General features: G+C 46.2%; 1 protein-coding gene and 1 pseudogene across 3 annotated transcripts in view; both read left to right on the top strand.

Annotated features, from left to right (window-relative positions):
• The window catches only part of EXOSC7 (exosome component 7), a 31609-nt gene extending 22083 nt beyond the window's left edge, over positions 1–9526 (top strand). For 2 of the 3 annotated variants that reach the window (XM_008071399.1, XM_008071401.1), the window contains 3 exons: positions 3989–4112; positions 5700–5855; positions 9279–9526. In XM_008071399.1, the coding sequence (XP_008069590.1) occupies positions 3989–4112; positions 5700–5855; positions 9279–9383 (385 nt within the window). In that variant the 3' untranslated portion in view covers positions 9384–9526. The remainder of the gene's footprint in view (positions 1–3988; positions 4113–5699; positions 5856–9278) is intronic. The other variant, XM_021719209.1, reaches the window with a different exon arrangement.
• Positions 9527–23730: 14204 nt separating this feature from the next.
• On the top strand, positions 23731–24004 carry LOC110596805 (annotated as a pseudogene).
• Positions 24005–26176: the final 2172 nt, after the last annotated feature.

Raw genomic sequence — 26176 nt, 5'->3', positions numbered from 1 at the left:
CTGATTTTTTGATTTATGTAGAAGATGAGGTCTCGCTTCCCAGGTGGGTCTCGAACCCCGCGGGGCTCAGGCAGTCCAGTCACCTCAGCCTCCCAAAGGCGCGGGATTACGGGCTGAGCCACCGAGCCCGGCTATTTTATTTTTTTGAGTCGGAGTCTCACTTTGTCGCCCAGGCTACAGTGCAGTGGCATGCTGCTCACAGCTACCCCAGCCTCAACCTGCTAGGCTCAGATGATCCTTCTACCCCAACTCCCAACCTTCCAAGTAGCTGGAACTACAGACATGAGCTACCACGCCCAGCTAATGTTTGGGTTTTTAAAAAATTTTATTATTTATTGTAGAGATGAGGTCTCACCATGTTGCCCAGGCTGGTCTTGAACTCGCAGGCTCAGCTAATCCTCTTCGCCTCTGCCTCCCAAAGTGCTGGGATTACAGGCATGAACCACTGCGCCCAGCCCTCACACACTTATTTTTTAACATTCCAACCAAAATTCAAACTGGTTACCTGACTTGTTCAAATAGGATATTCTTTAGTACTTAAGAACTTATACCCTGGGGCCTCTGATGTGGAAGTTCCAACCAGCACAGACCCTAGCAGATGCTTGGGAACATTCTCTGGCTGAAGCTCCCCTGGTCTGGATGCTGCCTTGAATAGGGATGGTCAGCAGGGCTGAATCATAGGAGCCCTTTGTTAGAGAAGCTGGGAAAAGTACCAACACTGTTTCTGTTACATTAGCTGAATGGACCACCTCTTCCTTCCTGGCTGCTTCACCCCAGACAAGAGGAACTTGATTTATGGGCTAAATGTGTTTACCAGCACCCAGGTCAAGAAACAATGTTGCCAGCACCCTGGAAGAATCCCCCATCTTCCATACTCCCGTGTAGTCATTACCCCACTACTGATATCCAGTGTCCTAAAACAATGGATTCATTTTATACTTATATAAATGCTATAAGACAGTATGTTCTCTTCTGTGTCTGCCTCGTGCACTGAGCATTATGTTTTGAGAAATCCATGCTGTTGCCTACAGTCATAGCTTGCTTTTTGCTGTATGGTGTTCCATTGTGTGAATGTGTCACAGTTTATCCATATCTGTTGATGGGCATCTGGTTAGTTTCCAGTTTTTGGCTATTACAAATGGGGCTGGACAGGAACATTTTGTGCATGTCTTTAGTGCATATATTTATCCATTTCTGTTGGGGATGAATGTTCTGGGCCATAGGGTATAGCTATATTTAGTTGTGGTAGATACTACAAAACAGTTTTCTGGCCGGGCTCGGTGTAATCCCACGCTTTGGGAGGCCGAGGTGAGTGAATTGCCGAGCCTGCAGGTTCGAGACCCGCTTGGGCAACTTGGCGAAACCTCATCTCTACAATAAATCAAAAAATCAGCCGGGCTTGGTGGCACGTGCCTGTAATTCCGGCTACTTGGAAGGTTGAGGCGGAAGGATCGCCGGAGCCCAGCAGGTCGAGGCTGCGGTGGCCGGGAGCGGCCACTACACTCCAGTCTGGGCGACAGAGTGAGACTCCAACTCAAAAAAAACCAAAAAAAAAACAAAACAGTTTTCCAAAGTGCTTTTACCAGTTGATATTCCCACCATCAGTATATGAGAGTTGTGAGTTGTTCTACATCTTTGCCAATCCTTTCATTTTTTTGGGTGTTTGTTTTAATATCAGTCATTCTGGTGAGTGTGCCTTGGTATCTCACATTGTAATGTGCTTTTTTTTTTTTTTTTTTAAAGAGTCATGGTCTCACTCTGTCACCCAGACTGGAGTACAGTAGTGTGATCATATAGCTCACTACAGCCTCAAACTCTTGGGCTCAGGCAGTCCTGCCTCAGCCTCTCAAAGTGCAGCAATTACAAGTGTGAACCACTCTACTTGACCATATTGTACGTTTTTGATGAATTTTTAAATTGAGTACCTTTTCATGTGTTTATTAGCTATTTGAATAGCCTCTTTTATGAAGTCCCTGTTCAAGTCTTGCCCATTTTTCTATTGGGCTGTCTAAATTTTTTTGTTTGTTTTGTTTGTTTTTTTTTGAGTTGGAGTCTCACTCTGTTGCCCAGACTGGAGTGCAGTGGCACGCTCCCGGCCACTGCAGCCTCGACCTGCTGGGCTCCGGCAATTCTTCTGCCTCAGCCTTCCAAGTAGCTGGAACTACAGGCGCGCGCTATCACGCCCGGCTAATTTTTTGATTTATTGTAGAGATGAGGTCTCGCCAAGTTGCCCGGATGGGTCTCGAACCTGAGGGCTCAGGCAATTCACTCACCTCGGCCTCCCAAAGCGCGGGATTACAGGCTGAGCCACTGAGCCTGGCTTAATTTTTTTTTTAATTTATTGTAGAGGCCAGGTCTCGCCAAGTTGCCCAGGTGGGTCTCGAACCCAGGGCTCAGGCAATCCATTCACCTCAGCCTCCCAAAGTGCGGGATTACAGGCTGAGCCGCCAAGCCCGGCTAATGGATCCCTGTCTAATGTTACTCCCACTCGAGGAGTGTAAAAACTGAGGCTTGCAGAAAGGAAAGGACTTGCTCAAGGCCAGCCAGGAAGAGAGAGCCTGGCCAGCATGACTTTGAGACACCCAGCCAGGAGTGTCAAGGGCTCCGGCCTCAGGGCCCTCTCTCCCCAGCACCAGCTAGTGGCCAGGAGAAGCCCCTCATCCTAGTGCCTAAGAGGTCACATCAAGACCAGACAGAGAGTCCAGGAGCCAGATAGGAAGTGCTCAGGTCCAAAGGAGGAAGTGAAAGGAGACTCTGTGGAGAGGTGGCATTTGAGCCGCGCCCTGGGGGCTGTGATGGTTGGAACAAACACGCACAGATGGGGCTGGGAAGGGCATTCTAGGTAGATCCCAGCAGCAAAGGCCTTCAGGTGGGAACTCTCCAGATGGAGGATAAGCAGGGCCCCCGGAACCAGAAGCCCCAAAAAGGCCTTCAGTGGCCAGTGGGTTGAGGGGGAGCGATCTGGGCTGGGTCTTGAAGAATGAATAGGAGTTTTTCCAAAAAGGCTTTCTAGGTGGGACTTAGATATGCCATATCCAGGGATAAGAAAAGTTGGAGGAGTTGCAAGCATTTCAGAGGATGCCTGTGGATGCTGGGTGGGGTCAGTAATGAATGAAGAGAAGAATGAATGGAGTATGTGTGGGGGAGGGTAGGAAGCAGATGACTTCACCTAGCAAGCGATTCAATAAGATACAGGAGTCATGAATATTTATGAAAAGAGAAACGTGTGCATGTGCAGTTGGGCTTCATGCCCCTTCATGAGTCACACGTACAAAAAATGGTGGCCTTGGAGTGATACAAGGGTGGGTTTTCGGCCCTCTGACCACAAAAGGTGAAGCAGAGGGACACGAAAACCCTCACTGCACATCCTGGGTAGACTGGCCAAACCGTTTGGTGGTCCCTTATCAAGAAGGAATGCTGCTGGTGGGTTGTGTCAAAATCACAAACGAAGGGGCAGTATCAGGCAGTTGGCTGATATCAGCAGCAGAGTCTTTAGAAAAGGCCAGTTCCAGCCGGGCTCAGTGGCTCAACCTGTAATCCCGCGCTTTGGGAGGCTGAGGTAAGTGGATTGCCTGAGCCCGCGGGTTCGAGACCAGCCCTGGCAACTTGGTGAGTCCTCGTCTCTACAATAAATAAAAAATTAGCTGGGCGTGGTAGCTTGCGCCTATAATTTTGGCTACTTGGAAGGCTGAGGCAGAAGGATTGCCGGAGTCCAGCGGGTCAACGCTGGGGTGGCTGTGAGTGTGCCGTTGGGCGATGGAGTGAGACTCCAATTCAAATAAAATAAAATAAAATAAAACTCCTTTCCTCACTGCATTTCAGTGCTGCCTGTGTGCTTTTGATAGGGATGAAAGGAATGAGACTGGTAAAGTACAGGCATAGTGTGACTATCTCTTATGAGATACAGGGATTCCAACTCCTATTCTCAGTCTCAAGAAAAGGAAGTTATTCCTAGTGAGTGTGAATTTTAATTGTGTTTCTTTTCCAGGATACCAAGAGTTCGTGTTCTGGAGGATGAAGAGGGGTCAAAGGACATTGAACTGTCAGATGACCCTTATGACTGCATTAGACTAAGTGTGGAGAATGTCCCCTGCATTGTCACTCTGTGCAAGGTATAAACTTGTGTCTTTTTTTTTTTTTTTTTTTTGAGTTGGAGTCTCACTCTGTCGTCCAGACTGGAGTGCAATGGCTGCTCCCTGCCACCGCAGCCTCGACCTGCTGGGCTCCGGCAATCCTTCCGTCTCAGCCTTCCGAGTAGCGGAATTACAGGCATGCACTACCACACCCGGCTATTTTTTTTATTTTCTTGTAGAGATGAGGTCTTGCCTGCCCAGGCGGGTCTCGAACCCGTGGGCTCGGGCAGTCCACTCACCTCAGCCTCCCAAAGGTGCAGGATTACAGGCTGAGCCACGGATCCTAGCTTAAGCTTGTATCTTAAGACTTTTGTTTTCCCTGTGGATACTTAATAAGTTGAGAGGTTACAAGATTAGATACTGTAAAGTTAGCTTTAACTTTTATTTTTCTTTGTGAGCTGTGACATAGTCCTGAGTGTGCACAAGTGAGTTTGCAATAATAGTACCCAGAGTTTGTTAAGTTTCCTCTGCATACTGTGCACTTCACCGATGCACCTGTATGCATATTTCCCTTAATGTGCTCAACTCTGTGGGGTCTGGAGTGGTTGAGTAATGGTATGGTGGTGAATACTGTCCCCTGTGAAATGAAGGGTTGGAGCAGATCCTGGGTGTCTGATATGTCCATTGTGGTTTTCACATAGCACGGAGGCTTGTGGAGCTGAACATCTGGCTAATGTGTCATGTAACTAGCACAGACCAGACTGTGAAGAGACCTGTATTGGCCAGGATTGTGGCTAATTCCACTCAGGATTCATTATATTAAATGTTTTGGGGTGAGGGTCAGAGTCTCACTCTTACCTAGGCTGGAGTGCAGTGGCATGATTATGGCTTACCACAGCCTCAACCTTCTGAGCTTGGGCGATCCTTCCAACTCAGCTTCCTGAGTAGCTGGGACTTCAGGCATGCACTACCACAACCTGCTAATTTTTAAAATTTTTTTGTAGAGACGAGATCTCACTGTATTGCCCAGGCTGATCTCAAATTCCTGGGCTCAAACAGTACTCCTGTCTCAACCTCTCATCTGCTGGAATTACAGGTGTGAGCCACTACATCTGACCTGGATTCATTTTATAAAATTAAGGTTGAACAGGTCATGTTTAATTCTACTCAAGTTACTTCATGAACTGGGTTGTGGTGAAACATTCAGACAGAAGGGTGAATGTTGTCTTGATTCATTCTTGAGCTTGTCCCTTAGCCTGGACCCACTTCATCCATGGCATCAGTGAAACATCCATGTGGCCTGGTGTGTGAATTTCTCCCCAGTGGCCCTTTGTTGGAAACCCTTGGGGGCCTCTGACTTGGATATTCTCTGGATTACAGTTCTAGCCCCCCTCGCCCCATTTTTCCTTTTCATGTTTGTATTGGCACAGCTCACATAGTGGCCTGCAATTCAATTGTTGAACAGTCCTTCAAACATTTTCCTTATGAGCAGAATCTAAACTAAGACCTTGAATGGGCAACGCAAGCCCTTTGCCTGCTGTGGAGATTCCTACCACAAGGCCATCAAGGGTGGGGATTGAGGGAGTGCATAACCCCATGTGTCCTGTGCTTCTCCTGGCTTTGCAGATTGGCTATCGACATGTGGTGGATGCCACTCTTCAGGAAGAGGCCTGCTCTTTGGCCAGCTTGCTGGTGTCAGTGACCAGCAAGGGAGTTGTGACGTGCATGAGGAAAGTGGGGAAGGGCAGCCTGGACCCAGAGAGCATCTTCGAGATGATGGAGGTGAGGCTCGGGTGTTGAGGCAGGTGCTTGGACCTGGCTGGGGGCTCTTGCTACCTCCTGGACCCTTGGTCACACCATGGGAATGTTCCCCATTCAACCCTTGACCTCAGACTTGGAGCTTGGAGGACAGCTGGTATGAGCTGAGGGCCTGCTGAGGTAGGACTCAGGACTGAGAGGTAGGGAACCTACTGGTAACCATTGCTTTTCCTCAGCAAGTCACTCCCCCTTTCTTACGCCATTTCTGTTTCTGAATAAGGATGTTGGACTCTTTTGAATCAGAGTCATACTCTGTTATCCAGGCTGAAGTACAGTGGCACAATCACAGCTACCGCAGCCTCGACCTATTGGGCTCAGGCGATCCTTCCTCCTCAGCCTTCCAAAGTAGCTGGAACTACAGGCACATGCCACCACGCCCAGCTAATTTTTTGACTTATTGTAGAGATAAGGTCTTACTATGTTGCCCAGGCTGGTCTCGAACTGTGCAGTCTCAAACTCAGGCAGTCCTTTCACCTTGGCTCCCAAAGTGCTGAGATTATAGCTGTGAGCCACTGCACCCAGCTCAAGAGAATTGGACTTTGTTAATGTAAGCAGTCACTTGTAACTTCAAAATCGCAAACTTTTGTGACTTGATGAGAGAATTAAATTCCTGGCTGGCTGCTTCCCGTCCCTTGAAGGGAATAAAAGTAGAACCAGAGACTGAAGGGTGACCGTCCTTCTTTACATATTATATAAATGTGTGTGTGTGTGTGTGTATTCTTTATAGCTCTAGAAGTGTCTAAATGACGACAAGTGGGGGTAATGGGAAATCTGATGCCCTAGGTTGAGGATGGATTGCTCCCCTTGAGCCCCCAGCCCCTGGCAGACCATCAGGGCACTTGCAGCTCTCAATACTATGTGCGACACGTGTCCATCTTCCTCACTGGCCTAGAAATCCTGCCAGGCAAGGATTGGGCCCTGTTCACCTACACTTCCCAGGTCTTCTTTCCCCATATCCACCTCAACTTTCTGACCAACTGCCTGAACTCCCAGGAAAAGGGTTAACTGGATCTGATTACTTCTTAGGTAACCACCAGATCACCACACATACCCAGAAATCATTGCTTAATAACAAATGCTCTTCTTTCATTCTTAGAAACAATGGCTGCTCACTGAAGAAGCCTAGCACTTCGTGTCTACTTTCTTTTTTATCATCGTATCTAAAAGATCAAAATGAAAATATCTAGTGTGGAATTCCCAAGCATGGGCTATGAGGACATACCAGCTGCAAATCCTGGCTCTAGGCCACAGTCTTTTTATCTGGAAAATAGAAATAATAATAGTTATGAGCGTCATGTGAGGGTATGGAGGTGAATCCTTGTCAGAGTATCTGACACATCATCAGTTCTCAGTAAAGGTTAGCTCTCTTTCTCTGTGCTCTGTTAAGCACACTGTAACAAGTTTTACCAAAGGTCTCTCTAGATATGACTGTCAAGCCTTACTTTAGAAGATACTCCCCCCAAGAGAATTTTATGAGAATTCCTGTATCTAAACAACAAAAAAATAAATAAATAAATAATAGCTAAAATTTATTGTATGCTTACTATGTGCCAGACATGGTTTTAAGTGCTTTAAGTATATTATGTCATTTAATCTTTGATAGTTCTATGAGGTAACTATTGTTATTATCCTCATTTTTACAGATTAGGAAACAGGCACATGGATAAGCAACTTGCCTACAGGCCTAACACCTCATAAATGCTGGATTCAAACCAGACCAGAGCCCTGGTCAGCCACTGTGCTATCTCAGCCATATCAGCCAGACCTGCTCTGGCTGCTGTGGGTGGGAGACCCAGAGCTCCGTTCAGTGAACTGAGTTCCGTCCTTCCCTAGGGATTGGGAGATGAAGTCTGCTAACTCTGGTCGGGGGACTGGAACCTGTGACCTTGTCTTTTTATTGATTTCACATAGGGACTCAGCAATCTGGAAATGACTCTTGCCATGGAGCTGAGATCCTGGGGGTTGTGTACAGGCTGCCACCCCCAGCCCTTGCAGTCTCTTTCCTGCAAGCCCGATTCAGAGACATTGAAGCCCTACCAAGTCTTGGTGTCCTGCCTATTGCATCTCCTTGGTGGACTTTTGACATTTTTTTCTTATGTTGTAAAAGGCAAAAGATTTATACAATCTGAAGAGAAACCAGAGTATTTTTTTCTAATGTTAGGATACAAATCTTTCCAAAAGGATTTTGACCCTTAACCCTAACTTTGCATTTCATAGAGTCAATCACTTTTCAGCCTTTTAGATTGAGATCATCTTTTCTTTTTTTTTCTTTTTTTTTTGAGTTGGAGTCCCACTCTTGCTCAGACTGGAGTGCAGTGGCCGCTCCCAGCCACTGCAGCCTCGCCTGCTGGGCTCTGGCGATCCTTCTGTCTCAGCCTTCCAAGTAGCTGGAACTACAGGCGCACGCTACCGTGCCCGGCTAATTTTTTGATTTATTGTAGAGGTCTCGCCAAGTTACCCAGGCGGGTCTTGAACCCGCGGGCTCAGGCAATCCACTCACCTCAGCCTCCCAAAGGCGCGGGATTACAGGCTGAGCCACCGAGCCTGGCTGAGATCATCTTTTCATAAGAGTTTTAATCGTTTTTGGAATCTTACTTCATGTTACAGCGAGGGACCAGGGGGAAGACACCTGTAACTGGGAGTACTGAATTGGAGATCTAGGCCCTGGTGTTTTTCTCCCTGACATTGCTGAGAATGGAACCAATGGCAGAACTGAATTCAGACTGCTGTGGAAACCTGGAAGACTTGACAGGGTGGAGACTTGTGGCTAGTTCATTGTATTCTTAAAATGACTCTTGAGCCCAAAGAAAGATGGAATAACAGTTTCATAATGAAAGATTCTTGTATGTTGGGAGTTTTGTTTTGTTTGGAGGGGCCTTCTTGTATCTGCCGTATGGCAGCAACACCTAAGATCCCATCCAGGTATTGACTTCAGTCACATCCGAGCAGTTCTGCTGAGAAGTGTAGTGGAAACTGCTTGCTAAACTCTGATTCCCTGCAGTCTCTCTATGCCTTCTCACCACACTTCAGTATAACTTGACTGTAACCAAGCCCAGATTTGGTTGACAGCTTTGTTGCTCCTTGGCAGCAGGAGTGCTAAACATGAGCTAATGGTTGAGATGGGCTCTGCTGCTTCCTGTTTACTATCTGGGGATTGGCATCTTTTTTCTTTTTTTCTTATGAAGGCTTTTCCAAAATATAACTATTATGTTATTGGGGTTTGTGGTTTTTGCTTTAACTTGCTTTAATTAAATAAAAGTCCTCTGAGACAGATGGAATGTGTACAGCATCATGGCTAGCTGGCAGAAAGGAAAGCTTTTTTCCAGGTCAGAGTGTGTGTGCCTCACAATGGGTATGTGCTCTCTCCCTTCCCTTCTCTGTCTGCAGACTGGCAAGCGAATGGGCAAGGTGCTGCACACCTCCTTGCAGAGCGTCCTACAAAAGGAAGAAAGCCTGGGACCCAAGAGACAGAAAGTCGGATTCCTGGGGTGATTCAAGCATCATCCCCTCAATTGTGTGAATTGTTTGTTTTTATTTCTCCTTCTAAACTGAAGTTTGTATATATTTTCTTAACTGTCATAAGTTGAAAGCAACATTTGTACATGTACAATTAAAATCTGTTTTCTGGTCTGGTTTGGTATGTCTAGAGTTCCTCAGCTGAAGGCAGGGCGCTTTTCGGTGACCCCTTAGAACCTGGCCTTATCTAGTGAATGACAGCCAAGTCCCAAGAACTGCGCTAAGGAAGAGGGCTCTGGTCACAGGCCTCCCCAGAAACTCCTGCTGCAGGAGTTCAGAACAGCGACAGTAAACACACTGGAGAAGACTTGGCAGAAGATGATTTAAAGGAAATGCTTTTGACAGATATGTATTTTGTGAATTTTTTTTCCCTTGTAGAACTTTCAAAATATGAATCACAGAGAAACGTTCAGTCATCTTGTGTGTGTAGGTGCTTGTGGGGGAGGCGAAAAGAGGAGGTACACTACCATGGTATGGGCCCCAGCTTCTGCCTGGCTGGTGAGCCTTCCCCATCCTGGGGAAGCCCAGCTCTGGCTTCCTGCCCTCCAGGAGGCATCAGGGGCTTAGTGGCCACTCTGGCCCTTAGCCAACCTTTCTCTTATCACTCTTGTTTTAAAATTGCTTTGTGTTTTATAATCTCTCCCTGGTGTTTCCTAAGACTTAATTGTTTTATCAGCCTTAAGATGGCTGCTTTAGCAGTGTTATCATTTGATTACTCAGCCGCCTTCATACTCTGGGGATAGAAGGGAAGGCCATTCCTAATGGTCCAGAAGTCTCTTCCTATGAGCCTGCATTCTGCTCACAGTGCAGTGTATTAGAAATAAGTCTCTTCATGGGCAGAGCAGTTTGTTCTTTTTCTCCAGGAGAACTGAAACTCCTAAATCAATCTTAAGATACCCTGGGGAAGAGCTGATTCATGAAGGAGAGTATTTCAACCATAGCATTTGCTCTCTGCATTCCAGTTAGACAAATAGGGTAAGGCGTTAGGAATGTATTGCCTGATGGAAAGAACATAATGTGAGTTGAAGCCCTTGTGGACTGCCTCCAGGGGTCCTGGTGTGGGCGCCTCCTCCTGGCTTGGCCAGGTCCATCCCTGTGGAGAGAAGTAGCTGCCTAAATTGGCAAGGGCTTAACGGGGACACTGCTGCTCTGTTGAGAATACAGCCTGGGCTTTCATCTTTTATGTTTTTGCAGTGATTTTTCTAATGACTCTTCCTACAGGCACCATGACACTCAGTGCCCTTGTCAAGGCAAAAATTGGCCTTTTCCTTCCTCTGTCTCTGATTTACTGCCTATGACAAGATGAAACTTGGCACATTGCTGGTGCAAGTGTTGCAGCTCAAATTTAAAGTTTAGAAGTCTTTGGTGTTTGTTTTTTTGAGTTGGGAGTCTCATTTTGTTGCCCAGGGTGGAGTGCAGTGGCGTGATTATGGCTCACCACAGCCTAGACCTCCACCTCCTGGGCTCAGGTGATCCTTCTGCCTCAGCCTCCCAAGTAGCTGGGACTACAGGCACACGCCACCATGACTGACTAGTTTTTTGAATTTTTGTAGAGATAAGGTCTCTCTGTGTTGCCCAGGCTAGTCTCAAACTCCTGGGCTCAAGCCATCCTCCCAAAGGGCGGGGATTACAGATGTGAGCCACCACACCTGGTCATGCCCTCCGTTTTCGTAATTGGTTTTGGTGGATTATTTTGAGCTGTGTAAATTAGAATGGATACAATCATGTATGTGAAGCTTGACTCAGCTGCATTCCATTCAGATAGATTAGGCTTTGCCAAGCCAGTTGTATGGCATACAGCTACCTGGCTGGGATAGCTGGCTAAGCAGTTCCCAAAAAAATGAAGAAAGGGGAAATAGATCTTAGCATCTATCTCTAACCAGCCTATACTCTTCCTTAAAGGCCACTCCTACTTGTAGGATGTGTATATCACAAATGAAACAAAACACCATATGAGCAGAGTCTCCAGGAGAGGCATTTATTGGAAAGGTCTAATTGCAGCTCTCAGAATAAGAAACCTGAAGGCAGGGACTGGCAAAGATTTGGGAAAAGACTATTCTGGAGAGACCTGTGTCATCCAGCAGAGCCTGGGCTGTCTCTAGTGGCCTTTAAATAAACACGTCAGAGAGAAGAACATTCAAGTTGGCCAAAGTAAGGGCAGGTGTATAACAAATGTGATGTTTTGCAATATGAGTAGGTTTTATTGCTTCTGTGATTCCTTAGTGTCTCAAATCACAACTTTGAGCCTGTTAAACACGTGAATTCAGAATATTAACTAGTTTGTGTTTGCTCAGTAAACACAAACTTGCTTGTGTACAAACTACCAGCAGAACATAAATCTATGCTATTCCAGACCTTTTGGAAAACACCTGGCAGTATATATTAGAAGCCTTAAAAGTATGCATGCTCTTTGACCTAATAATTCCATTTTTGGGAATGTAACCAAGGTAAGCAATGCAAGAAAAAAGGGAGTGAAAACTTTAAATACAGAGAAGTTCATCCCAGTGTTATTTGTACAGATAATGGCCATACGGTAAGTGCCAGTCAGTGGTGAAAGAGTTCAGTAATGTTCCATGTGCTGGTAGATGCCCCTGCAGGCTATCTCCTGTCCTCAGCTTGGCCCAGCTGCAGGCTCCCTCCCAGTGTGTCCCATAGACTTGCTTTATTCTCTTAGGCTCCTCTGACACCCTGTCGTGGACAATGGCCAGAGCCCACTCAGCAAAAAAGAATGTGGAGCCCAGAAGTTCTGGGGACTCTGCCTCCTGAGGCAACCTGCTATCACTGAGGGATCAGAACCCATGGAAAGATGCTACTCTGATCCTTGGGTGACAATTCTGAGAGGTATTTGATACACACATCAGAATGTGCTGGTGGGATCATGCCTCAGGTGCTCATGATTGGGATCAGCTCCCCCCCCCTCCCCGTTTTACTCTCCCCAGTCCTTCCCTCCTGTACCTAGTGGTTCCATCTCCTACATAAACTACCAGAACAGGGGTCCTTGTCTCAGGCTCTGCTTTTGGGAAGAAACCCAGACTAAGCAGTTGCACCAGTAGTCATCACAGAAAGCAGACCCTCCAAATAGATTTAGGAACGGTCATTGGCAGATGGCAGCAAAGGCCTGTGGGTGGCTGGTGATAACCCAGGGTCTTCTACAGCAACCAGCCAAGATTGCCTGTGGCAGTTTGAGATGAGGTACAGGAGGACAGGAAGTGTTGGGTTATGTGAGAGCTCACTACACAATAGTATGGAGTAGGTGGTAGCAAAGAGAATTATTGAGTGGGCTGATTCTATTAACTGTCACGGAAAGCCTTTTTAAAAATAGCAGGCTCTGGCAGGCATCATGGCTCATGTACTTCTGGAGGCCGAGGTGGGAGGATCACTTGAGCCCAGGAGTTTGAGACCAGTCTGGGTAACATAGCAAGACCTCTCTAATAAATAAATAATAAAATGGCAGGCTCTTCAGCCAGCCATCAACTCGTGACATGCTATCAAAACCAGAAGGTCTTTATGGCACAGCTTAAAGACCCTGATCTGCAACTGCAGGGTAGAATGTGCTAAGTTCCACTTCCAAGTTGTGCTTGTGCTAGGGCGGCAAAGTTGCAAAGGAGACTGAAGATACATCCTCAGCAGGTTAACTTTACAAAAGTCAAGGTTTCCACCAGGAAAGAAAGGAACTCAGACCGAGGATAACGGTACCATCTTGGTCCCTCACATTCCCCTGAACCCTTAGAGCAGGCAGAAGAAGACTCCATCCCTTAACTAAAGGACAGCAGCCATCCATTTCCTGGAGACCATGCAAAGGCCATACCCAAGACAAATGCCTCACAAGATGGTCCTGGTCAACCTCTGCTCCACACCCCCTCATTGTGTCCAGACCAATGACTAGGGTCAGATTACAACCCAGCCTGAGCAGGGAAGTACAGTTTCTACTGAAGGAAGAAAGGTTCCTCATCAAAATAATTGCAAGACCTGATGTGGAGTATATTGGGAAAACTGAGTTGGGAGTGGATCTTGAGAGTGTTGGACCAGGCTGTGACTGGAAATGGGGTTTAATATCCTGGCAAGGAGATCTGAAGTTGTTCCTAATTCACTGCCGGGATAGTCCCTTTGAAGTGTGGACCTGGCAATCACCACAAGCAAATGAGGAAAAGATAACCACAACTACCTTGGAGGAGAGGAGTAAGGAAAGGGACGGTTTATAAAAGCAAGCCTGTTGATTTGTGATATGAGTCTGGAGAACATGCCACTTGACTAGGATCCCTAGGATGACTTAGAGGGCATACTTCAGTAAAGCAAAAAGAAGATGCTAGGGAAGGGGCCCTGGTTTCTTGAGAGGGTCAGTAGTACCTGTCATCTGTAGAGTTGGGCTGGTAGTGAGAAATGGTACCACAGACCTTGGACCTCTAGTGGTAGTGGGCTGATAGCAGGTAGCAGCACTTCGCTGTCACAGGGAAGGAGCATAATTTCCACGAAGGGTAGCAAGGCCAGGGTGGCAGTTGGGCCATACATATGTAATAGATTATGTGGTCTGAGAGGTAAGACAGATGGGCAACCAATTAGAATTTTACTTGTAGAAATTAAAAAAAAAAAAAAAAAAGATTTGGAGCATAAAAGGCTTATGTCAACCACCGTAGCAGAAAATTTCGTCCTTCACCCAGTTTCCATAAATTATTCTGGAATAATTGAGCACTGGGGAAACATGGTTTGAAGACTTTTGAATGGTGTTCTGACTTGACACCTGTGTCAGGAGACCTGAAATGCCACCAAGGTTCTCTAGCTAAAGAGGATGGAGATCTGGCACAAGTCTGGCTCACAGTAGATTCTCTAGGTCCTGGGATTATTTCTCTGTCCCCTAATATGTAGGTGGGATGAATATGATATTAATTGGGATGGCATAAATGGGATGGATTAAGAAGTACAATGGTAAGGAGGATCAAAGTTGGAAACTGCCTCCCCTCCCTGGCCAAGATAGTAAATCAGAGATAATGCAGGATCTTGGGAGGAATTGTAGAGATTAACACAAACATCAAAGACTTAAAGGATGCAGGGGTGGTTGTCCCTTCCTCATCACTATTTAATTTATCTCTAGTCCTGTAAAATCCAGATGAATCATGATGGATAACAGAGGACCACCACAAACGAAGGGGGTAGTCCCAATTTCAGCTGCTGTGCTGGGTGAAGTATCTTGACTAGGAGAGATCAGCACAGCTTTTGGTTCTTTGTACGTGACTGTAGGTTAGGCAAATATTTTCTTAATTCCCATCAGCAAGAAGGATCAAAAGCATCTCTTATGTGGGAAAACAGCGAATTGTGTTCAGTATCCTGTCACTGATCTATGTTAATCACCTGCTTTATGTCACAATGGAGTCTGCAGGGCCATCATGCGGATCTATTTATATTGATAAAATGTTTCTTGGATCTGGTACATAGAAGTCCTAGTAGAATACATGTCAACAAGAGAGTGGGAAATAAACTACATGAAGATTCAGGAGACCACAACATTGATAAAGTTTGTAGATGTCCAGTGGTGTGGTACATTCTGACATCACCTCCAAAGCAATACATTTGAAACCTTGCATCCACCCTCACCCCCACCACCCCCAATATGAGAGAAGTACAGAGCTTGTTGGGCCTCTAGAATTTGAAGACACAAATATCACACTTGAGAATATTACCTCAATCCATGTATTGAGTAACTCACCAAGCTACCAGTTGTGAGTGGGAGCCTATAACAAGACAAGACCCTGAAGCCCATTGAAACTGCATCACAAGCATCCCTCTTGCTCTACATGACTCAGAAATTCCAACAGTGCTAGGGCTTTCTGGGACAGATAAGTGTGCTGTGTAGTTTTTGGCAAGCCCAACAGGAAAGTTGTAGCACAAACCCTTGAATTCTGGAGCAAGGCCATGCGATGGCCAACTATTCACCTCTATATTTCTTCTTTTTTTTTTGAGTTGGAGTCTTACTCCATCGCCCAGGCTGGAGTGCAGTGGCACACTCATGGCCACCCCAGTGTCAATCTCTGGGCTCAGGCGATCCTTCCACCTCAGCCTTCCAAGCAGGCAGAACTACAGGCGAGCGCTACCACACCCAGCTAATTTTTTTATTTATTGTAGAGATAAGGTCTCACGAAGTGGTCCATGGGCTCAGGCAATCCTCTCACCTCGGCCTCCCAAAGTGCTGGGATTATAGGCTTGAGCCATGGCACCCAACACTATTCACCTCTGAATGAGTGAGTTTGAAAAGCAGTTCCTGGCTTGCCACATGGCCCAATTACAGAGTGAATACCTGACCCCAGGACTTCAAGTGACCTGAGCTACCTACTTATTATGCTGGTTATTTTCAGACCCACCAGGCCATAAGGCTGGGTGGGTGCAGCAATAATTCATGCATAATGTAATGGTACATTCAGTATCAGGCCTGAGCAGTTGAGGGGGCACAAGCAAGGAACATAATGGGTAGCTCAGATTCTTCTGTCACCTACCCCTGTGCACCAATGCCTCTCGTCCACACCTATGGCCTCAAGGGGAAGGGAATTCCCACAACCAACTGCAGGAAGAGGAAAACCCCAAGTCTGGTTTATGGATGAGTTGGTTCTGTTTATTGATACAAGCCAAAAGGGGACTGCCCACTGTATTATAGCCCCACATAGTGGTGGCCCTATAGGACAGCAGTGAAGGAACTGAGAGCAGCAGTATATTTGGTTGTTCAGTTTGCACAGAGGGGTAAGAATACACATGGATTCCTGGGTAATAGGGACTTGCTTGGTGAGTTGGACAAAGGACCAAAAGGATTAAGATGGGGTGATCAGCAAGAAGGGATGTGCATGTGGAGATGGGCCCAAGGAGTGCAGATCGTTGGGAACTGTATTAGTGCCATCAGAGCAACCCCTAGAAGAGTTGCGTGACAACAAGGTTGTGACTTCCTATTCTGGGTAGGAGATGTAGGTCATGGAAGGCCACCATTCATGCTACCACAGCCAAAAATGCTGAATGCATTTCAAGAATACTATCTTTAAAGTTTGGAGAGAGCCGGGCTTGGTGGCTCAGCCTGTAATCCCGCGCCTTTGGGAGGCTGAGGTGAGTGGATTGCCTGAGCCCGCGGGTTCGAGACCCACCTGGGCAACTTGGCGAGACCTCATCTCTACAATAAATCAAAAAATCAGCCGGACGTGATAGTGCACGCCTGTAGTTCCAGCTACTTGGAAGGCTGAGGCGGAAGGATCGCCGGAGCCCAGCAGGTTGAGGCTGTGGTGGCCGGGAGCGGCCACTGCACTCCAGTCTGGGTGACAGAGTGAGACTCCAACTCAAAAAAAAAAAAAAAAAGATTGGAGAGAGCTGGAAGCAAAGAGTATCACATGGCCTAATATTCCAGAGAAGGGAAAGACTTTCTGAAGTGAACTGTCTGTCACCAACTGTCTCCTTCCCTGGAATTATTTGCAGATTCTGGATGTGAGATAAGGATCAGGCTTGGTGAACACAAAGAAACTCTATGGGATAAAAATGAACAAACAAAACCTCTGGCAAGACTGTGCAGGACTAGGGTGATCATTTGGAAACTTCAGGATCCTGGAACACACAGCTAGGTGTACATTTGCTGAATTCCAAGACTAGATGGGAGGCCAAGGAGTGTCAATTAAGGTGGATTAAAATCTCCTATAGCTTCCTATATGGCAAATCAGGTTTTCTGTTTCTTCTTGTGTGAGCATCATATTATAGCTTAGCCAGCAGATATGTGCATGATCAGCTTTTATTCTTCCCAATGCTACAATCAGGTGATCCATTTTCCCTCCACTCCAGGGTGGGAGGAGGAGGGCATCAAACTGCCTGCCACATTGGGAGAGCATAGATAATCAGACCAATCCTCCTTCTTCCCACAACTTTGCAGGTTGCCCAGCTGCCTCCCACATGTGACCTTTCATGTGCTCCTTGAAAGGATCCCATGTGTAGGCAGGGTAGAGATCATTACCCCATTTTACAGACGAGGAGTTTGGTCTTGAATAACTTGCCCAAAAGGACACAAGTGCCAGGTGACTCAACCAAATTTGGAACTCAGGACTCTTATAGTTTTCTTTCCACTGCCACACTGCCAAACTTTAAGGACAACACAAGGAATATGAGCCCCTTGAAAGCTACGACCTGGCTGAGTGGTGAATTGCTGTCCCTCAGGGCCTATTTAACCCAGGGCTTGGTACACAGGGACAGAGCCAATACTTGAATGAATGACAGTGTACTGGGCCAACAAGGTTTGAAAGGGACAGATGACTTTCCTAGCAAAGTTTCTTGAGACCAAGGTTACAAGCCATTTGTCTCTGGTTTTGACTAAGGGCTGACATGGCCACTGCAATATTCTTAGAAATTTATACCCTGGATACTCTTAGCTTTGAATGGGGATGTGGAAAGTTCTCTACCTCCATAGGCTGGGCCACAGTTTTGTTGACATGGGGCCAGTGGAACTAAAAGGAAACATCTGTGCAGGGTAAGGGTAGGCGGTGGGGGATGGCTCAATGGTGGCCAGAAGTTTTCATGTTGTTTGGGCTGATATGGGTGGAGTGGCCAGAGCTTGTTTTGTATAACTCAGACTTCCAACAGCTTTGGGGGGGCGGGGAAATGACTTGAAGACTGCATTGTGCCTTTAGAGCTCTCTTTCTCTGATTTTCTGCCACTGAGTTTTGTTGTCAAGATCATTCTTTGTGCTGGGAAATTGGTATGAAAAGATTGGGCCTTGAGAGTGGTGTGTTAGTGAACAGACATTTCCTGAAGGGCAGGTTATGCGTGACCAGTAATACAAGGAGCATCACTTTTGTGGCTGAAACCACCACTTACCGTACCATGCTCTGGTCAAGTTCTCATGGACAGTGCTATTAGAAGGAGCTCTTTAATACAAGGAAGCTGAAACCGATATCGTCCTCCATATGGCAAGAATAACACTGATTCCATTGATTCCGGGGCTGTTGGTGAATCCATTGCAGTTGGCTGTAAATGGTGGTCCACATCCAGCCAGTACAGTTGGCAGAGGACAAGAAGACCTGGACATTTAATGGTCATAAACTCAGCAGTGGCAACAAATGAAGCATGGTTACTGCAAAGAACCCATAAAGCTGTGGCTTTCTGGTTAGAGGGTCTAGTCTGACCACGGAGGGCACAGACTCCTGCTCATGTTTTCAGGGCCCCTTGAGAACATAATTTGTTCTGGGATCTGCACCATAATGAAGGCAGTAACAAGCAGAATTCTACCCAAAGGTGATTTTCCAAAAGATTATAGAAGTCCAGGAACCGAAATGTAGAGGAACAGTTGGGAGAAAAAGAGGAAAGGAACATGGAGACCGGACAGTCAGAGAAGGACATGTTGGCCAGTTGCTGGCTTCTCATGTGATTGCTCCAGAGGTCAGTGCCAGGGAACGATAGGTGATGTCCTGGAGGCCAATCCTCCCCACTACAGGGAGAACTTGATGACAAGCTGAGTGTCTAACGACAGAACCAGTTGCTTTTCAAGTAATGAACTGTCCGTCCCTGGAAGAGTTTAAGCAACATATGGACACATATGACAAAGTCAGTGGAAAGGGACATCCCACATTGAGGGGTGGTTAGGCTAGATGACCTCTTCTAATCTGCTTTTTTACTCAGAAATTGAAAGACAGTGAGCCACTGCATTTTTTGAGGTCCACTGAAGCAATTAAAAATAATAAATACCAAAACAGGATTCTAAAAAAAAGATGATATGTTTTCAATGTTTACATTGAATGAAATAGCACATTTGACACACAAATATAACACAGGGCAGTGTGCTGCTCATAAGACAGGGTTTCTTTATTGTTTTATTTTTTCTATAATCTTTAGAGACAAGGTCATGCTCTATCACCAAGGTTGGAGTGCAGTGGCACAATCTATCTCACTGCAGCCTTGAATTCCTGGGTTCAAGCGATCCCCTCATCTCAGCCTCCTGGGTAGCAGGGACTACAGGCATGGTCCATAACACCTAGCTGATTTTTAAATTTTTTTGTAGAGATAGAGTCTCACTGTGTTACCTGGATTCAAGTGATCCTCCTGCCTCCACCTTCCAAAGTGCTGGGATTACAGGTATGAGCCACAGCACCTGACCAAGACAGAACTTATTTTTAAAACATCATTCTGGCCAGGCACGGTGGCTCACGCCTGTAATCCCAGCACTTTGGGAGGCGGAGGCGAGAGGATTGTCTGAGCCCACGGGTTCAAGACCAGCCTGGGCAACATGGTAAGGCCTCGTCTCTATAATAAATAAAAAAAATTAGCCAGACATGGTGGTGCATGCCTGTAGTTCCAGCTACTTGGAAGACTGAAGCAGAATTGCCTGAACCCAGTAGGTCTAGGCTGCGGTGGCCGTGAGTATGCCATTGCTCTCCAGCCTGCGCAACAGAGTAAGACTCTGACTCAAAAAAGTAATAATAATAACATTCTGAGGGTGATGGTGATGGGTACACATTTAAAGTTGTGAGATGAACTTATCTCCTCTCTCGGAATTGTTGTCTCCAGAGTGTATTGATCTTTCTTGCAAGACAAGCCAGGCCTAGACCTGAGGAGGTCCAAGCCAAAAGACACTTTTGCCAGTCCTGATTCTACATGTCATTTTAACAGCACAGATAGACTCCCAGGTGCTTGTAGAGGATCTCTGTGTAGCATGCACACATACATACATGCACACATGCTAATGTGCACATACACACACAAGAACCTGAAGGCAAAAGACCAAAGACACAGCTTACGCCTCAGTGGAAGCCCCTAAGCCAGTCTCATTCCTGTAATGTGAAGAGTTACCTAGCCTGGTTACTAGGAAAGAGTCACACTTCCCCCAGTGAAGTGGTCCCACTTTGCTTGGAGCTAAGGTTGGGCATACGCTTAATACCCCTCTGCTATCTATCTGCCCTCCTCAATCCCACTAAGCAGTCAAAGTGCTCTCTCTAAAGTGCTCTCATCCCAGCCCTCCCTGTTTGGTTCTCCATTGGCCTCCCATGGTCTCCAGGCTTGTGTCCAAAGTCTTTTAACAAGATTCGATGAACCCACTAAGCTACATCTCCAGCATATGTCTTCTCCGCCTTCCACTCCCTCATTGCTCAGGATCTAGAGCCCATTGTATTTTTGCTCTGTTTCCTGGAGCACTGGTCACATGCCTTCCTTTCTCCCTTCACCTAGCCAAACTCTCTATGCCCATTCTTCACCTTGGGAGCGGGGGAATACCTTCCTTCCCACTCTGCCCTGGCTGCTTCAGATGCCCTGTGAGACCCCACTGCAATCCCAACGACCTCAACCATCAGCTCGTCCTAGAAAACATGGGGGCTCTGGCTGCCTCATATTTAGAAGACATAGTAGTTCTTCCATTTCCCTACCACTGGATGGCTGAAATGGAGTTGGGCCAAGGTGAGACAACCAGAAAAGCAAAGAGTTAAAAAACAAAATTTCCTTTGCCATCTGTTACCCACCCAGAGTTCCAGGAAGCAAGGCTTCTAGTTAGGTTATATAATTGTTAGGCCCCAAATGGTCTCCCTGAGGGTTCAACTAAAGATATGAAACCCTTCCCACTCTGAGAATATGAGAGGTGGAGCCCAGTGTCATTAAAGGGCCTACAGGCGTTCTGGTCCCTACCCAGGGCTCCCACCCTTGGCACTACAACTGTGCACTGGACCAGCCAGGCCAGCCTCCCACTTCCCTGGCCCATAGAACAGAATCCTCCCTAAGTCAGATGGGACTGGGTGGAGTCCCTGGAAGGCAGGAAAGAGCTTGAATTATAAAGTACTATATTTTATTTGTGAAGAATCTCAAACTCACAGAAAATTTGCAACTACAGTACAAAGAACATTTTCCCCTTGAACTATTTATGAGCGAGCTGTCACAGCATCAAATCGGGACTGTAGCAGGTGTACAGTCACACATTGTTTACCAATGAGGATGTTTTCTTTAAAAAAAAAAAAGTGTTCTTACGCGATTCTGTTGTGTGAGTAATATAGTGTACTTACACAAACCTAGATGGTACAGCCTACTACACACCTAGGTATGTGGTATAGCCTATTGTTCCTAGGCTACATAGCATTTGCCCATGGAATGCAAATGTCACACAATGGTTGACTGGTCACAGTCCATCACATTGGTCAATTCTCTGTTTATTGATATGGATCATCATGGATTAAAGCATGTAAATGGTTTTCTTTTTTTCTTTTTGAATTGGAGTCTCACTCTGTCGCCCAGACTGGAGTGCAGTGGCCGCTCCTGGCCACTGCAGCCTCGACCTGCTGGGCTCCGGTGATCCTTCCGCCTCAACCTTCCAAGTAGCTGGAACTACAGGCGCGCACTACCACGCCCAGCTAATTTTTTTTTTAATTTATTGTAGAGATGAGGTCTCACCAAGTTGCCCGGGCGGGTCTCGAACCCGCGGACTCAGGCAGTCCACTCACCTCAGCCTCCCAAGGCGTGGGATTACAACAGTTTTCTTTAAAAAAAAAAAAATTTATTTATTTTTTAGAGCTTGGGAAAGTCTGTTCCCAGACCTCAGCTAATAGCACTATTTAAACCACCCCAGCTACTCAGGAGTAAACGATCTTCATCAAAGCCTGTTTGTCTTTCTGAACATGGAGAATCATGAGGGTCAAAGTGGCCCTCTTTGAAACGACAAAACCATTTTCTTGCTGTGCTTTCCCCAATGGCATTCTCCTTGTACATGACCTCGGCTGCCTTTACTCTTCTGCTAAACAGAAGAAAGTGTTGGAAGTGTTTGTTTTTTCCCCACTTGCCACTCCATCTCCTTTAACTCACAGATAGCTTTAACTTTCTTCAAGTCTGCAAAATGCAAGGCATATTCACAAGCACAACATTGTCACTCCAAATGACAATGACAAACAATAAACAAACTCCCAACACTGCAATGTTGCCATGTCAAAAACAAACGCTATGAACGTATGCATCAACCCAACATAATACAATGGTATTTGTGTACCTAAATATATTAAGCAGAGAAAAGGTAAAAATGTGGTACGAAGATTTAAAAATGGCACACCTCTATAGGGCACTCACCATGAATGGAGCTTGCAGGACCACAAGTTGCTCTGGGTGAGTCAGTGAGTGGGTGGTGAGTGAGTGTGGATGCCTAGGACATTACTGTACAGGACTGTGGACTTTATCAACACTGTACACCTAGGCTACCCTCAATTTATAACAAATAGTTTTCTTTCTTCAATAATAAATTAGCCTTAGCTTACTGTAACTTTTTTACTTTATAAACTTTTGATTTTTTGTCTCTTTTATAAAACACAAACATTACACAATCGTACAGAAATATTTTCTCTCTTTATATCCTTATTCGATATGGCTTTTTCTAGTTTGAAAAATTGCTTTGCCGGGCTCGGTGGCTCAGCCTGTAATCCCATGCCTTTGGGTGGCTGAGGTGAGTGGATTGCCTGAACCCGCAGTTTCGAGACCCGTCTGGGCAGCGAGACCTCATCTCTACAATAAATAAAAAAATCAGCCGGGCGTGGTAGTGCGCGCCTGTAATTCCGGCTACTTGGAAGGCTGAGGAGGAAGGATCGCCGGAGCCCAGCAGGTCAAGGCTGTGGTGGCCGGGAGTGGCCACTGCACTCCAGTCTGGGTGAGAGTGAGACTCCAACTCAAAAAAAAAAAAAAAAAAGAAAAATTGCTTTATTACTTTTTAAACACCTTTGGTGAAAACAAAGACTCAGACACAGACACATGAGCCTACGCCCACACATGGTCTGGATCGTCAACGTCACTGTCTCCCACCTCCACATCTGGTCCCACGGAAGATCTTCAGGGACAGCAACATGCTTGGAGCTGTTATCTCCTGTGACAATGCCTTCTTCAGGAACACCTCCTGAAGGACCTGCCTGGGGTTGTTTTACAGTTAACTGTCTTTTTTTTTTTTTAGTAATTAGAAGGAGGCTGGGTTCGGTGGCTCAGCCTGTAATCCCAGCACTTTGGGAGGCCGAGGTGAGTAGATTGCCTGAGCCCATGGGTTAGAGACCCACCTGGGCAACTTGGCGAGACCTCATCTCTACAATAAATCAAAAATTAGCCGGGCGTGGTAGCACATGCCTCTAGTTCCAGCTCCTTGGAAGGCTGAGGCGGATTGCCTGAGCCTAGCAGGTCGAGGCTGAGGTGGCTGGGAGCGTGCCACTGCACTCCAGTCTGGGCGCCAGAGTGAGACTCCAACTCAAAAAAAAAAAAAAAGTAGGAGTACACTAAAACAGTGATGAAAGTATAGTAGGAGTGACCCTTACTAATCCTTCCTGATCCTGAAGTGGATTAGGTGCCACTGTTGAATTTAGAACGGTAGCCAGACATGGGACTGGAAGACAAACAAAGGATGCTGACTAGGTCTGGAAAACCCAAGGAGAAAGAGGAGGAAGAGGAGGAATTAGTGGATCCCCTAACAACAGTGAGAGCAATGTAAGCAGCTGGAGACATATGTAAAGGCCTGGGAACAGTTAGAGCTCTGTGATGAGCATGTATCCTCTCAATCACATACTGAAGAGGACTGTACAGAGGAGTTCTTTGACTTCTTGCATGCAAGGAACCACTGCATGGCCCACAAACTCTTTAACAGCTTGACATAAATGTGCAGACTTGTTCATCCCAGGCTTCATCACCCTGGCATTAGGATATTTCCTTATGGTTTTGAATATGCCATTTGTTTCTATTTGTGTAACTAAGTTCATATCAACCTTATAGATTTTGGCTTAGGCAAATAACTTCTGTGTAATTAGCAGTGATTCCATCTTAATAAAGTTCTGTGCCCTGCAAAAATCCCAAACAAATGGGTTTATGTATAGTGAATACATAAACCAGTAATGTAGTTGTTTATCGTCATTATCAAGTATTATGTGGAGGACATACTACTGTGCTAGACTTTCATAGAACTGTCAGCGCAGAAGGTTTGTTCACCAGCATCACTACAAACATGTGAGTAATATATTATGCTATGACTTTATGACCTCCACAGGCCACTAGGCGACAAGATTTTGTTCACTCGTTATCATCTTATAGGGCCACTGTAATATATGCAATCTGCTATTGACTGATGTGTTGTGATGCATCATGCAACAGTACATCCCTGCTGGGTGATCCTTAGACCCCATCATGTTTCTCCAGCTGTCCCAGTCATGTCTTTGAGAGTGGAAGGATCCAGTCCAGATTCACACATTGCATTTAGTTGTTCTGTGTCTTCAGACTCCTTCAGTCTGAAGTAGTTCCTCAGCCGGAAGTTGGGCGGTTTTGAAAGTACTGGTAGTCATTTTGTAGAATGCCCATCCATTTGGGGTTGTCTAAGGCCTTGGCAGGAATCTCGTGGAGTGATGCTGCGTTCTCATCACAGCCTCTCAGGTCCTGCCAGCATTGAATTAGTCCCATTATTGATGGTGTTCTCTGTGGTCACTTGATTCTCTCTGGAATGAATTTTTGTGAGCAGTTACTTTGAGACTATGCAAACATCCCATTGAGAAAGACTTTCTTTCTTTTTTTTTTTTGGAAAGCAGGATTTATTGAGAGGACAGAAATGTTCTCACAGTGGGACGGGGGCCAAAGGGGTTGCCCCAAGAATTTCTTTTTTAAATAATTAATTAATTTTGAGTCAGGGTCCCCCTCTGTCACCCAGGTTGGAGTGCGGTGTGGCACAACCATGGTTCATAGCAGCCTTGACCTTCTGGGCTTAGTCAATCCTTCTACCTCAGCCTCTCATGTAGCTGGAGCCACAGGTGCACACCACTATGCCCAGCTAATTAAAAAAAAATTTTTTTTGTAGAGATGAGGTCTCGCTATGTTGCCAGGCTAGTCTTCAACTCCTGGGCTCAAATAAACCTGTAATCCCAAAGAGCTGGGATTATAGACATGTGCCACTGTGCCTGGCCTTTTGTTTTGTTTTGTTTTTTTGAGACAGGGTCTTACTTTGTTGCTCAAGCTGGAGTGCAGTGTCACAATTATAGCTCACTGTAACCTCAACCCCCTGAACTTAAAGGATCCTCCTGCCTCAGCCTCCTGAGTAGCTGGGACTACAAGCGCACACCCTCACCTGCTAACACATCCAGCTAATTATTTTTATTTCTTATTTTGTAGAGACAGCATCTTGCTGTGTTTCCCAGGCTGGTTTCAAACTCCTAGACTCAAGTGGTCCTCCCACATTGGCCTCCCAAAGTGCTGGGATTACAGGCATGAACCACCACACCCTGCCAGGAATATCAGACTTTCAATATTCCCTTACTTACTTACATCTATGTCTACTAGTGGTTTTCCATTTGATTCTGTTATTTGATTCTGTTTTAATGCTTAAACTGCCCCCGATTTTGGCCACTGGAAGCTTCCTCAAGCTGGGTGTGTCCTACTGATGTGTTCATTCTGTAAAAACTTCCTTGTTTTCTGGTAAAAACAACATATTCTGGGCTCATTTTCTACTTGCCCTGCCCTCGTGACTGGGATCAGTCATTTCTCCCAGGTGCTCTGTTTCCTTTAGTGGAAAGTTGTATTCAGAAGCCAGTACTAGCTGGGCTTGGTAGCTCAGCCTGTAATCCCGCGCCTTGGGAGGCTGAAGTGAGTGGATTGCCTGAGCCCGCGGGTTTGAGACCCGCCAGGGCAACTTGGTGAGACCTCATCTCTACAATAAATCAAAAAACTAGCCAGGTGTGGTAGTGTGCGCCTGTAGTTCCAGCTACTGGAAGGCTGAGGCGGAAGGATCACCGGAGCCCAGCAGGTCGAGGCTGTGGTGGCCGGGAGTGGTCTCTGCACTCCAGTCTGGG

This window comes from Carlito syrichta, unplaced genomic scaffold, assembly GCF_000164805.1.
Source record: "Carlito syrichta isolate Samal-C Ts95f unplaced genomic scaffold, Tarsius_syrichta-2.0.1 Scaffold314306, whole genome shotgun sequence".
Taxonomy (NCBI): Eukaryota; Metazoa; Chordata; class Mammalia; order Primates; family Tarsiidae; genus Carlito; species Carlito syrichta.
Note: the sequence above shows the minus strand (reverse complement) of the source record. Positions and strands in the feature narration are given on the sequence as shown.